A 12,401-nucleotide genomic window follows, 5' to 3' on the forward strand; every position below is an offset into this window, starting at 1 on the left:
ATGGCAGCAGCCCTTCAGCTAGGCTTTCATTGAGCACCGAGAGCAGATCTCTCCCCAACTCAGTCCAGAAAGACTTGTAAAAGTCTACAGGTAGACCATCAATTCCAGGAGCCTTGCCTGACTCCATGCCATTGAGTGCCTCATATAACTCACCCAGGCTCAAGCCCCTGCATAGCTTTGGGTTGGCTTCTTTAGAAACCTGTGGCAAGTCCTGAAAAAAGACATCATTGGTGTCCAACTCTGCTATACTTTCACTGCTGTACAAGCTTTCATAAAAACAGACGGCTCTTTCTCGAATGTCTATGGGGTTGAAAAAAAACAACCCCAGACTCAGCACGCAACGCGTGAATAAACTTTATCTGCCCGTTCTTTTTTTCCAAATTAAAAAATAATTTTGTTGGAGCGTCCATTTGGTCTATGTTTATAAAGCGAGACCGGACCAGCGAGCCCTGCACTTTAACCCCTAATAGGTCACTTAATTTTTTTTTCATAAATGAAAGAGTGTCCGATACACTATTGTTCCCATCTGAACCAGCCAATTCTTGGAGTTTTATTATAGATGTCTCTATTGTGTGCTTGGATCTTAACGTCTGTACATTAATGTTTCTAGTGTACTGCTGGAAGAGTTGTTTAATTTGCACTTTTCCAAAATCCCACCACTGTCTCAAAGAACTAAAAGAGTCTTTTGAAGCTCTAAAAGAGTCCCAGAAAACCTTAAAAGTATCCTTAAAACCTTTATCATTTAACAGGGAGGTGTTAAAATGCCAATAGGCACTTCTCGGCTTAAAAGAATTTAAAACAAATGAACAGCAGACCATACTATGATCAGAGACACCAACAGGGACAATAAAACACTTACTAAATATACCAAACTGATGCTTAAAAGCATAAAACCTGTCCAACCTAGCTAAAGATAAATTCTTTTTCCGACTATGAGCCCAAGTGTACTGTCTTTGAGTGCCATTGATCTGTCTCCATACATCACATAGCTCATGCGTTTTAATAACTTGAATCATTTTCTTACGAGAGGGCTCATGTGGTTCCAGGTGATTTCTGTCACAAGATTGTTCTGTACAATTAAAATCCCCACCCAAGAATAAAAACTCCTCACTATTACCTTTTTGCAGTGTTGAATTAAGTGTATCTAAAAACAGCATCCTCTGAATTGCTGAGGTTGGAGCATACGCACAAATCAAAACTAAAACAGAAGTTTCAAATACAGCTCGAACTTTTAAAAGTCTGCCTTTTATCACTTCATCAACATCATATGAAATTGGGGCAAAATTCTTTGAGAATAAAACTGCAACACCTCCACTGCGGGAGGTGTTGTGACTTAAAACAGAAAAACCTTCCCATTCTTTAGTCCAGTCTACAGTATTATCTGCATCACTGTGTGTTTCCTGGAGAAAATGACATCCAGTCTCTTTGAGTGAACACTTCATACAGCGCAGCTCTTTTTCTGATGTCCCGTGCACCATTCACATTCAAAGATGCAACCGAGACTTCACTCATCAGCAAAAGAAAAGATAAAAGAAAAACCCAACCCATGACACCACTAAAAATTTAGCTCTTTTCACCACTAGCAATACATAAATCAACATTAATCTTATTCACAATTTCCTTTAATCTATATACTTCTTTATTCGTAAAGCATCCCTCAGCCATTAAAAGTTTTGACTTCTCAACAAACTGTTTCATATCAGGGAAATATTCACTCACAGACACACCTCGTTTATTTTTGGTAGATTTAAGGAAAAGTCTAATATCATCCTTGTCATAACCGCGACCAGCACAATCCAGCTGTGACAGAGAAACACAAGATGAGTCAGACTCACTATCACTGTCTCTATCCTCATGAGCATCATCAGCAATAACCGCCTTCTTTGCACTTTTAGAATCACACACTTCTTCATTTTTCCTCCGTTTAACAGGTACTTTAAACAGTGTCTGTTCTACCTCCATATCAATGCCATCATCCTCACAAACATTAGACATCACAGAAAGCGCGTCACTTATGGTTTCTCCTTCGCGTAGCCCAAAGCTTCGCTTGTCGGTACTGATAACACCCTCGGTCGGTTTGGAAAACGGCGAGAAATCCGCTGATCGCTCGGTCTCGCTTACTTCAGGCCTTGACCGGTTTTCCGAAGGCCGATCCTCCGCAGTCGCCTCCGGTTCACCCCGGACCATCGTAGGCCAATCGCCCGCAATCGCACACGGCACAGGCCGGTCCGCCGCGGGCGGAGCATTTGCGTTGTTCTTTGTTTCTGGACAATCACGGACTAAATGGCCAACATTACCACAGCGGAAACATTTGAAATTATTAGTGGTTGCAAAGATCGTGTAGTCAAACTCATCGAAACGAAACTTAAAAGTCAGATCCAACTCAGAGTCCTCATTAATGATCATGTACACGAAACGTCTGAAAGAGACGACATGTTTTAATAAAGGAGACACTGATCTCATGGGAATCTTCTTAATTGGAGAAACTAATTTACCGTACCGGGAAAGAGACTGTTTTAGCATTTCATCACTAATGAATGGAGGGACATTTGAAAGCGTCACTTTTTTAGATGGCATTGATAAGGGAAGCACCGGAGTAAAAAGCCCCTCAACAGTGATCTCTGTTCAACCAGCTCATTCGCTTTCTCAACCGATTTAAAAAAAATAACAGTAGCATTATTCATCCTGGACGCTGATAAAACACAATCGTGGCCCACCACTTCACCAATGGCCAAACAACAATCCTCCACACTCACCGCAGACGCCACTTTCACAGCGTGACGCCGCGTGAGGGAGCTTAAGGCCGGCAAACCCGGGGCCGCCATGCTTCCAGCACACACGGCCCAAAAACACAGTTTCGCACAGAAAAACAACAAATAAAACAGATTAGACAATCAAAAGAAAATTAACAAGAAAAAGAAAGAAAAAGCAAAAACAAACAAAGACGTTTTTGGTACTATGGCCAAAAAAAGTGCTCTCAGCTCAAAGACGCCCAGCTCTCAGCTACACTCAGCTCAGACAGAGAGAGAGAGAGAGAGAGACAGAGACAGAGAGAGAGACAGAAAGAGAGCGAGACAGGTGGCTGTAACACAGTTATTTTATGCCACAGAGTAGAAGCAACCAAATTATTGGTCACTAAAACCCTTCCCCTATAGGACAACTGCGGTAGCAACCATTTCCATTTAGACAATTTAGTGCACACTTTCTCCACTAGCCCCTCCCAATTTTTCTTTTGATAATCATTTGACCCCAAAAAAATTCCCAATAATTTAAGTCCCTCTCTGCCCCACTTTAGGTCTCCAGGTAACTTTGGGAGACTCTCGAACTCCCCTTTACCAGCCCAAAAACTTTTTGCCCAGTTCATTTGAGCTGATGAAGCTTTCTCGTAAAGATTGAGTACCTCAGATAGACAGTTAATATCTTCAGCATTATTTACAAAAACTGTAATATCATCAGCATAGGCAGAGAGATGCATTCTTGAGTCTAAAAAAAAACCAGGTGCATTAAAACCTGATAGTCTTTCTCGAAGTCTAAAAAGCAGCGGCTCAATTGCTAAACTGTATAGTTGACCAGACAATGGACAGCCTTGCCTAATACCCCTTAAAATAGGAATTGGCCCACTCAATGTGCCCCCTATCTTCACCATACATGATGCCCCATTATATAACAACTGTATCAAATTTAAAAATGTTTCGCCAAAACCAAAAACCTTCAATACATTAAAAAGATATTTGTGATCCACACGATCAAAAGCCTTTTCTTGATCCAATAAAATTAACCCAACATTCACATTGAAATCATTACAAATATCCACAATGTCTCGCACTAAAAACAAATTATCCATAATGGACGGTTTTGGAATGCAATATGACTGATCCTTGTTTTACAATCAAACCCAAAAAATGTTTTAATCTATTTGCCAGACATTTTGAGAATATTTTATATTCTGTTGTAAGAAGGGCAACAGGACGCCAGTTCTTTAAAAGGGCTAAATCACTCTTTTTGGGTAACAATGATAAGACCGCATATTGACAAGAAGTTGGTAAAACACCTTCTCTTATTGATTCACATAAAACATCAAAATAATCGTGTCCAATGCTGTTCCAAAAACTTTTATAAAAGTCTGCTGGCAGCCCATCTATTCCAGGGGATCGTCCTGAATTAAGTTGTCCCACAGCAGCAGTAACTTCCTCAAAAGTTATACCAGCCTCCAAGACCGTTTTAGAGCCAGAGTCCAGCTGAGGAAGACCCTGAAGAAGCTGTGTCATACAGTCACTATTTTCACAGTTTTCTGCAGCATAAAGGCTTGAATAGAAATCCACAGCATGGGTTCTCATTTCTACAGTCTTTGACGTTATCCTCCCATCAGGGAGTTTAAGACATAGCATTTGTTTTTCTTGAGCCGCTTTATATTCCAGATTAAAGAAGAAAGAAGTTGGGGCATCCATTTCTGCTAAAGACATGAAACGGGACCTTATCAAGGCTCCTTTAACTTTCTCATTTAAGACTAGACCAAGCTCTCTCTTTTTTGTTTGCAAATCGTTGTACAATATCGAATTGTGTGCATCAACCAACTGCAATTCCATTAAATTAATTTGCATTTCAAGTGTTTCAATCACATTCTTTATTCTACTACTACAGTTGGCTGTATACTGCTGACAGAAATGTTTTATTTGAGTCTTGCCTACATCCCACCACTGTTTCAAGTTTTCAAAAGAACTCTTTTCCTTCTTCCAATCATCCCAAAATAAAACAAAATTTTCACAAAATGCAGCATCCTGCAGCAATTTTACATTAAAATGCCAATAAACAGACTTTGTCCTTGTATTTGACATGTTCATTGTCATAATAATTAAATGATGATCAGAAAAACCCACAGGACAAATGGAACACTCAATTACTCTATTGTTAATAGATTTTGACACATAGAATCGATCTAGTCGGGCAGCACTAACTCGATTATTAAAAACCCTAATCCATGTATACTGTCTATCGTTAGGGTGTTTAATTATCCACATATCCAAGAGCTGGAAATCTTTAATGAGTTTTGACAAAGAACTTGAGGACTGTATATGAGGTTCCTCAGTATTACGATCTATTGTAAAATTGATAGTGCAATTCCAGTCTCCACCAATAACAACACATCCTTCACTAAAACACTTTCTAAGACTCTCACTAAGTATATCTAAAAAAAGTATGCGCTCCTGTCCCACCGTTCTTTGTTAACATCAGAAACTAGATCAGTTATGCTAATCCCTGGGGCTACAAAAGCTACAACATCCTCATTTCCAGTGTCAACAGCCGGTAACACAGCATCTGAATGAACATCACTCACCTCAACAAGTGGAACAACCTCATCTCGGGCCGCATCAACGCTATTGTTTTCGCCCTCGTCCTCTGATTCTGCCGCATTTTCTGCTCCTGTTCTCTTATGTGGACACATAAGACGTTTGTGTCCGATGTCTCCACACTCGAAACATCTTATGCTGCCAGTAGTTGCATACACCATATATAATCTTCCCTCGTGTTTCACACGAAAATTAATATCCAGTGTATTTTCGGGCGATTCCAGCACCATGTAAACGTACCGTCTAAAAGACGCAACGTGTTTCAGAGCCGGATGTTTACATCCAAGCGCAACAGTTTTAAAGGGACTAACAACTTTTCCAAAACGCGCTAAATCACGTTGCAAAACGTCATTGGATACGAAAGGCGGGATGTTTGATATTGTTACCTTCGTTGTCGATGTATACATTGGAGAGAGTTGCACAAAAGCATCTTTGATAGTAAGACCATTTACTATCAAACGATTGACTAAATTTTGTTCATTCAAAAAAAAAACAACGGCCTGATTCATTCGTGACGCAGATACAATGTTCTCATGACCAATCTGATCGCCAACTGAAATTAACACATCCTCCACTGTAGCGTTATTTTCAGGAACACATCTGAAACCATTGCGGAGTGATAATGATGGCGTCTCATCAAGAGACGCCATCCTGCCACAAAATTACCAATTTATTTACTATTTGTTTTCTAAACCATGTATTTTCTAGAAAGAAAAGAAAAAAAGTAAATAGAAAAAATAACCCGAAAGTTCTCACCACTCACACAGCAGCTCTCACCACCATTCTTACCAACTCCCAGCATGCAACAGAGAGAGAGAGAGAGAGAGACAGAGACAGAGAGAGAGAGAGAGAGAGACAGAGAGAGAGACAGAGAGAGAGCGAGATAGAGAGAGACAGAGAGAGAGAGAGAGACACAGAGAGAGAGAGATTTTTTGATTTTTAAAAAACATTTAATTAAAACCATAAAACCATTACCAGAGCAATCCAAGAGATCTTACATTGTGATTATAAAAATGAATAGGAAAAAAATATTTCATTTTCAAACACAGAGCATAACACTCCTCTGTAGCACCAAATATTTTCAAAAGCTAATAAACAATCTGTAGCCTTATAAAACAAAAAATCAATTAGAATTCTTGATTTAATCATTGCCAAAAAAAACATTACGACATTATGATCACTCTTCTGATCCAATTAGTCTTTTCTACTCATATATAGCCATTTTCGCTTTCCCTATAATAAAATTAAGCAATTGACATTTAAACTGATGACTTCTTGTATATCTAAAACCAAAAATAAATATTTGTTCAGTTAAAGCCTCATCAAAACAAATAAAAACATTTTTTAAAACATCAAATAAAGGCCTAAGTCTTGAACACTGCATAAAAGCATGAAAAAGTGTTTCTCTTTGGATACAAAACGAACATTGTTGACTAACATTGGGATTCAAAAGAGAAACAAAAGAATTTACAGCAATAATGCCATGTATAATTCTCCACTGCAAATCCCCACATCTTTTTGTTAATGGTGGCTTATAGAGTGCCCTCCACTCCGGTTTAACATTCTCTTGAATCACGAAAAAAGAGCGCCAAGGAGTATCAATTCTTCCATGCAAACCTTTTTTGTTAAATGCTTTTACACAAGCTTTATATAGCTGTTTCCCCTTAACATCATAAAAATTCATATTAGACACTTGATCAGTTTCCAAAAAAACCCCAGAAAAACCTTCTACATTTGGAGATAAGAACAAAATTGGAAATTGATACCTATCGTTAGGCAAAAGTTTTTCAGTAACAAAAATCTTCAAGAATGCTCCTTTCTTTTTCAGAAAAACTAGACTGCAACTTCTCAAGAACTTTTGTAACAATTCGTATTGATCTTAAGCCCAAGGAAACAGACAAATTTTCCACATCTTTAAAACCTGGCCCAGTTAAATTTATTAAAATTCTTAATGTTGAGACCTTAGACCTACCAAAAACATCATTTAAAGTCCCACATGCATCTAAAATGTCCATATGAGCACCATAAACCAGAGGCTCTTCTAAAAGCCAAAAGAGTGAGTCTGTCGCTTCCGTTCTCCTCACTTTGAAAAGACCCCACACTTTAAAAAGATTTCTATAAAAAAGTCCTGATGTGTTGACTCTCTTAGGATCCAATAAAAACAGTTGCTTATCCAAACAGAGTTCATCAACAGATTTAAAAATACCACATGCTACAGATTTCCAAGTCAAATTTTCTGAACAGGTGAGGAAACGTTGTATGAAATGTAATCGGAAGGCTGCAATTCTACTTTGTAGATGCATTAGTCCTTGGCCTCCTTCCTCTTTTGGTAAGTACAAAACACTGTGTGGTACCCAGTGTAATCTGTCCCAAAAAAAATCCAACAAGACTGATTGAATATTTCCAAGTAAATGGAATGATGGATCCACACAAGCCACACGGTACCACAAAGAGGAAGCCACCAAATTATTAATAATTAAAGTTCGCCCTCTATGTATGATAAAGATGGTACAAGCCATTTCCATTTTTCTAATCGACTCTTTAACTTTTCAATGGTACCTTCCCAATTTTTCTGAACAAATGTGTCGTTTCCTAAATATACTCCCAAATATTTTAAACCTTCTTTTGTCCAAGATATCCCATCAGGAAGAGTTATAACTTTATTTTTCCATTCACCTAACATAACTGCTTCACTCTTATTCCAATTAATTCTGGCTGAAGAAATTGTATTAAAATCATCTAAAACCTTTAATAATACATCTACATCGTTCTGCTGATTAACTATTAAAATAATGTCATCAGGATAAGCAGACAAGCGGAGAGAAGTAGTACAATTTTGTAATGACACCCCTTCCAGAACTCTCCTCAAAGTATTCAAAAGTGGTTCTATTGCAAGTGTGTACAATATCCCTGACAAAGAACACCCTTGTCTAACACCATGACAAACCTTAAAAGGAGCACATAAACCACCATTAAACTTCAGTACACTTTCAATATCACAGTCTAAAACTTTAATATATGATAAGAACTCAGAACTAATATTAAAGGCTTTAAACGTCTTCCACAAATAATTATGCTCTACACGATCAAAAGCCTTTTCTTGATCTAGAGATATCAAACCCATATCAATACCAAACATACTAGATACATCAAATAAATCTCTAATTAAATAAATGTTGCCAAAAATTTACCTACAAGGCACACAGTAGGACTGGTCAGGGTGGATGATCTCATCTAAAACCTTCCCCAAACAAGTAGCCAATACCTTAGAAAGCATTTTATAATCGCAACATAATAAGGACACAGGTCTCCAGTTCTTAATATCGCTCAAATTGCCCTTCTTGGGCAGAAGTGTAAGGAACGCTCTTCTACAGCTCAATGGCAGAAGACCTTCAGCCAAGCTGTTCTTCAGAACCGCTAATAGATCCTCTCCTATAATGGGTCAAAAGGCCTTGTAGAATTCAACTGGGATTCCGTCCAACCCAGTAACTTTGCCATTTTTCATTCCTTGAAGAGCTTTGTACAGTTCGTCCAGGCTAATAGCCTTTTTGAGCTTGACGTTTACCTCTTCTGAGACCTTAGGTAGATTTCCAAAAAACAAATTTTCATTAGTTTCACGTTCGTTGTACTCAGACTCATAGAGCTTTTCATAAAAACAAACTGCTCGTTTTCTTATTTCTTTCGAGTCAGATAACAAAGATCCTGTTTCAGAGATTAAAGAATGAATAAATCTTTTCTGGCCATTCTTTTTCTCTAAACTGAAGAAAAATTTAGATGGTACATCCATCTGTTGTAAATTCTTAAAACGAGACCTAACCAGCGCACCTTGTGCCTTCATTTCTTGTAGGTCCGACAATGCAGTTTTCTTAAAGTACAAGGAATCGATATAGGTTTGATTTCTACTTGATTGTGCCATTTCTTGAAGTTTTAAAATTTCAGTTTCTAAACTATTTATGGATTTAAATGTCTCTTTTGTGATATTTTGGGTGTACTGTTTACAGAAAATCGTAATTAGAATTTTGCCAAAATCCCACCATTTCTGTAAAGAGCTAAAATTAACTTTTTAATTTTTAAAACTTTCCCCAAAAAAATTAAAAACTTCCTTAAAATGACCATCACTTAATAAGCCAGTATTGAAATGCCAGTACGCACTTCTTGGTGATATCGGGTTCAAAAAAACTTTACATATGACTAGACTATGGTCTGAAAAACCAACTGGATTTATTACACAACTCTTGAAAATACTACAATGATGTCTGAAACTATAAATTCTGTCTAATCTGGCTAAAGATAATAAATTATCATGAGCGTGAGACCATGTATATTGTCTCATATTCCCATTTAAAAGTCTCCACACATCACATAATTCAATTGCTTCAATTGTTTGAATGAGCAATTTACGAGAGGGCATATGTGGCTCTACATGATTACGATCCACATTCTTCTCAACACAATTAAAATCCCCTCCCAGAAATAAATCATCACTATTACACTCTTGTAAAGTTGTACACAAAATATCAAAGAAATCTGTCATGAATCATACAGGATCCTCTGTTTCATGTTGGAGAGAGACGATTTCATCTCTCTCTGGTCTGCGTCATCGTTCCTACCCTCCTGTTTCCTAGTTTGTGTTAATTAGTTTTTTTGAGTGTTCATCCACTGCACCTGTTCCCTCTTTAGTTTGTCCCTATAAAGAGTCCTCATGTTTCATTGTCCTGTGCGCGTTCATTGTATGATGTCCCTCGTCCGAGTAAGTCTTACCTTGCCTGTTTGCTGTTTGAAATTATCCTGTTTATATCTGAGTCCTTGTTCCTTGTTCCTTGTTCCTTGTTCCTTGTTCCTTGTTCCTTGTTCCTTGTTCCTTGTTCCTTGTTCCTGATCCCTGTTCCCTGATTCCCTTAGTTTAGTTTAGTTTAGTGTTCTAATCCAGTGTTTGTTTTGTTAGTTTAGTCGGTCTGTTTCCTCATCAACGTTTATTATTTATCCTGTCTTGTTTTCCCCCTCGTGGGTTTTTGTTTTGCCTGTTTTGTTAGTGTTATTTGTATAAATAAAACCCTGTTAAACCCTCTACCGTCTTGTCCTACCTCTGCCTGCAATTGGGTTCAACCAGTCACTGAGATTCATGACAGAAATCAATTCTTTCAATTGGCAAATTTGGGGCATACAAACAAATAAAAACAAAAACGTGTTTCTCAAAAAGAGCCTTAATTTTTAAAAGCCTTCCTTTCACAATTTCCTCCACTTTCACAGAACAAGGTGTAAAACTCTTAGCAAATAACATGGTTACTCCTCCACTACAAGAGGTCTTGTGACTTAAAAAACTTAGACCATTCCATTCTTTTGCCCATTCAGTAACAATTTTCTCTTCACTATGCGTTTCTTGTAAGAAAAGAACATCTAGCTGTTTTTGTTTCACCATTTCATATATTTCCATTCTCTTTACACAATTTCTGGCACCGTTCACATTTAATGATGCAATACGGATCTCCCCCATGTGTAAATATGAAATGAAAAACCAAAAAAAAAAACGGCTACATAGCTAATACAGGTTAAAGAATATTGTGATTTAAACATCATCATTACTCTTTAGGATTTTCGTAACAAATTTCCTCAATCGATACACTTCTATCTCCGAAAAACAACCCTCAGTCAAAAACTTCTTAGTTTTATCGACAAAAAGTTCCAGGTCTGGAAAGTAGTCAGCCACCTCAACTCCTCTCCGATTTTTTGTTAATTTCAGAAACTTTTTAATCTCACTTACACTGTACTCAATGCATACCCATTCACTTTGGGAACCTTCCGAAGTATTGGAGTCAGAAAAATCACTTTCTGTTTCAAAATCATTTCTTTTTTCTATTTCTTTTCTTGCTTATTTATAAGTTTCTTTTTTCCCCTTCTTTCCCCTCTTTAGGGGACTTTTAAAAACAATTTGGCTACATCCATCTCACACAAATTACTATGGTCTCCTAGAGATTCTTTGTCAGACAAACAAATTGTTGAATTGGCTTGGGTGTCATTCAACGACTCTTTAACAACAGTGGAATCCGAACTAACATTTGATCTTATTTGATCACCCTCAGGTATATCATCATCATCAATTATACTCTCTGCAATAGTTCGAGCTTCCTCAACTGTCGGGACCCAGGGCACTTTTCTCGTTGTGCGCTCGACAACCTGTTCTGCACTTATAGGCAGAGACTCGGCTGCACGATCCATTTGATCTTTATCCTGTGTCACATTCTTATCTACTTCAACCTGTTTCGTGCTTGTTTTCTCAGGGCAGGCACGAACCAAATGCCAGATTCTACCACAGCCGAAACATTTCATGATATCAGTAGATGCATAGACAGTATAATCAAAATCTTGAATTCTGAGTTTCAAATTTAAATTAAGCTCTGTTTTGTTGTCATTCAGAATCATGTAGGTGAACCTCCTAAAAGACACCACATGCTTTATTAGATCTGATTTACTTCCAATCGCGATCTTTTTAACAGGAGTGACAACTCTTCTGAACCGTGAGAGTTCTTTAACCAAAGCATCGTCTTTAACGAAAGGTGGGACGTTTGATAAAATAACTTTCTTTGTCGGTGTGGACAAAGGAAGCACTGGTGTAAATACACCGCGAATCACTATTCCTCTTTCAACTACCTTGTCTGCATTATCGACGGTCGTTAAAAAACAAACTACTGCGTTACTCATTCTTGACGCTGCTAAAACACTTTTGTGTCCAGCAACTTCACCAATGGCCAAAATACAATCTTCTACCCTCGCCACGGATTCCACCTTCACTCCGTGCCGTCGTGTTAAAGCACCAAGAGCGTCAGCGCCCTGGGCAGCCATGCCCCAAGCACCGCAACGACGCCCAGGAAAAAAAAAAAAAAAACCCAACCAACCAAACAAAAAAAAAGAAAGAAAAGAAAAGAAAAACAAACAAACACACTACACTGACACCCAATAAACTAACGGAAAAAAAAACAACACACAAAAGAAAGAAAAAACTGCCACAACACGCATAAGCGCTCAAAACTCACCACACGCTCTCTACCCTCGCTC

The 12,401-nt window shown here is 38.0% G+C and overlaps 1 protein-coding gene across 2 annotated transcripts in view; it reads right to left on the reverse strand.

Annotated features, from left to right (window-relative positions):
• dlg4b (discs, large homolog 4b (Drosophila)) overlaps positions 1–6,120 on the reverse strand; it is a 118,775-nt gene extending 112,655 nt beyond the window's left edge. For both annotated transcript variants that reach the window (XM_056732491.1, XM_056732490.1), the window contains exon 1: positions 5,336–6,120. In XM_056732491.1, coding sequence (XP_056588469.1) covers positions 5,336–5,998 — 663 coding nt within the window. In that variant the 5' untranslated portion in view covers positions 5,999–6,120. The remainder of the gene's footprint in view (positions 1–5,335) is intronic.
• Positions 6,121–12,401: the final 6,281 nt, after the last annotated feature.

The sequence above is a fragment of the Triplophysa dalaica genome, chromosome 20 (assembly GCF_015846415.1).
Source record: "Triplophysa dalaica isolate WHDGS20190420 chromosome 20, ASM1584641v1, whole genome shotgun sequence".
Taxonomy (NCBI): Eukaryota; Metazoa; Chordata; class Actinopteri; order Cypriniformes; family Nemacheilidae; genus Triplophysa; species Triplophysa dalaica.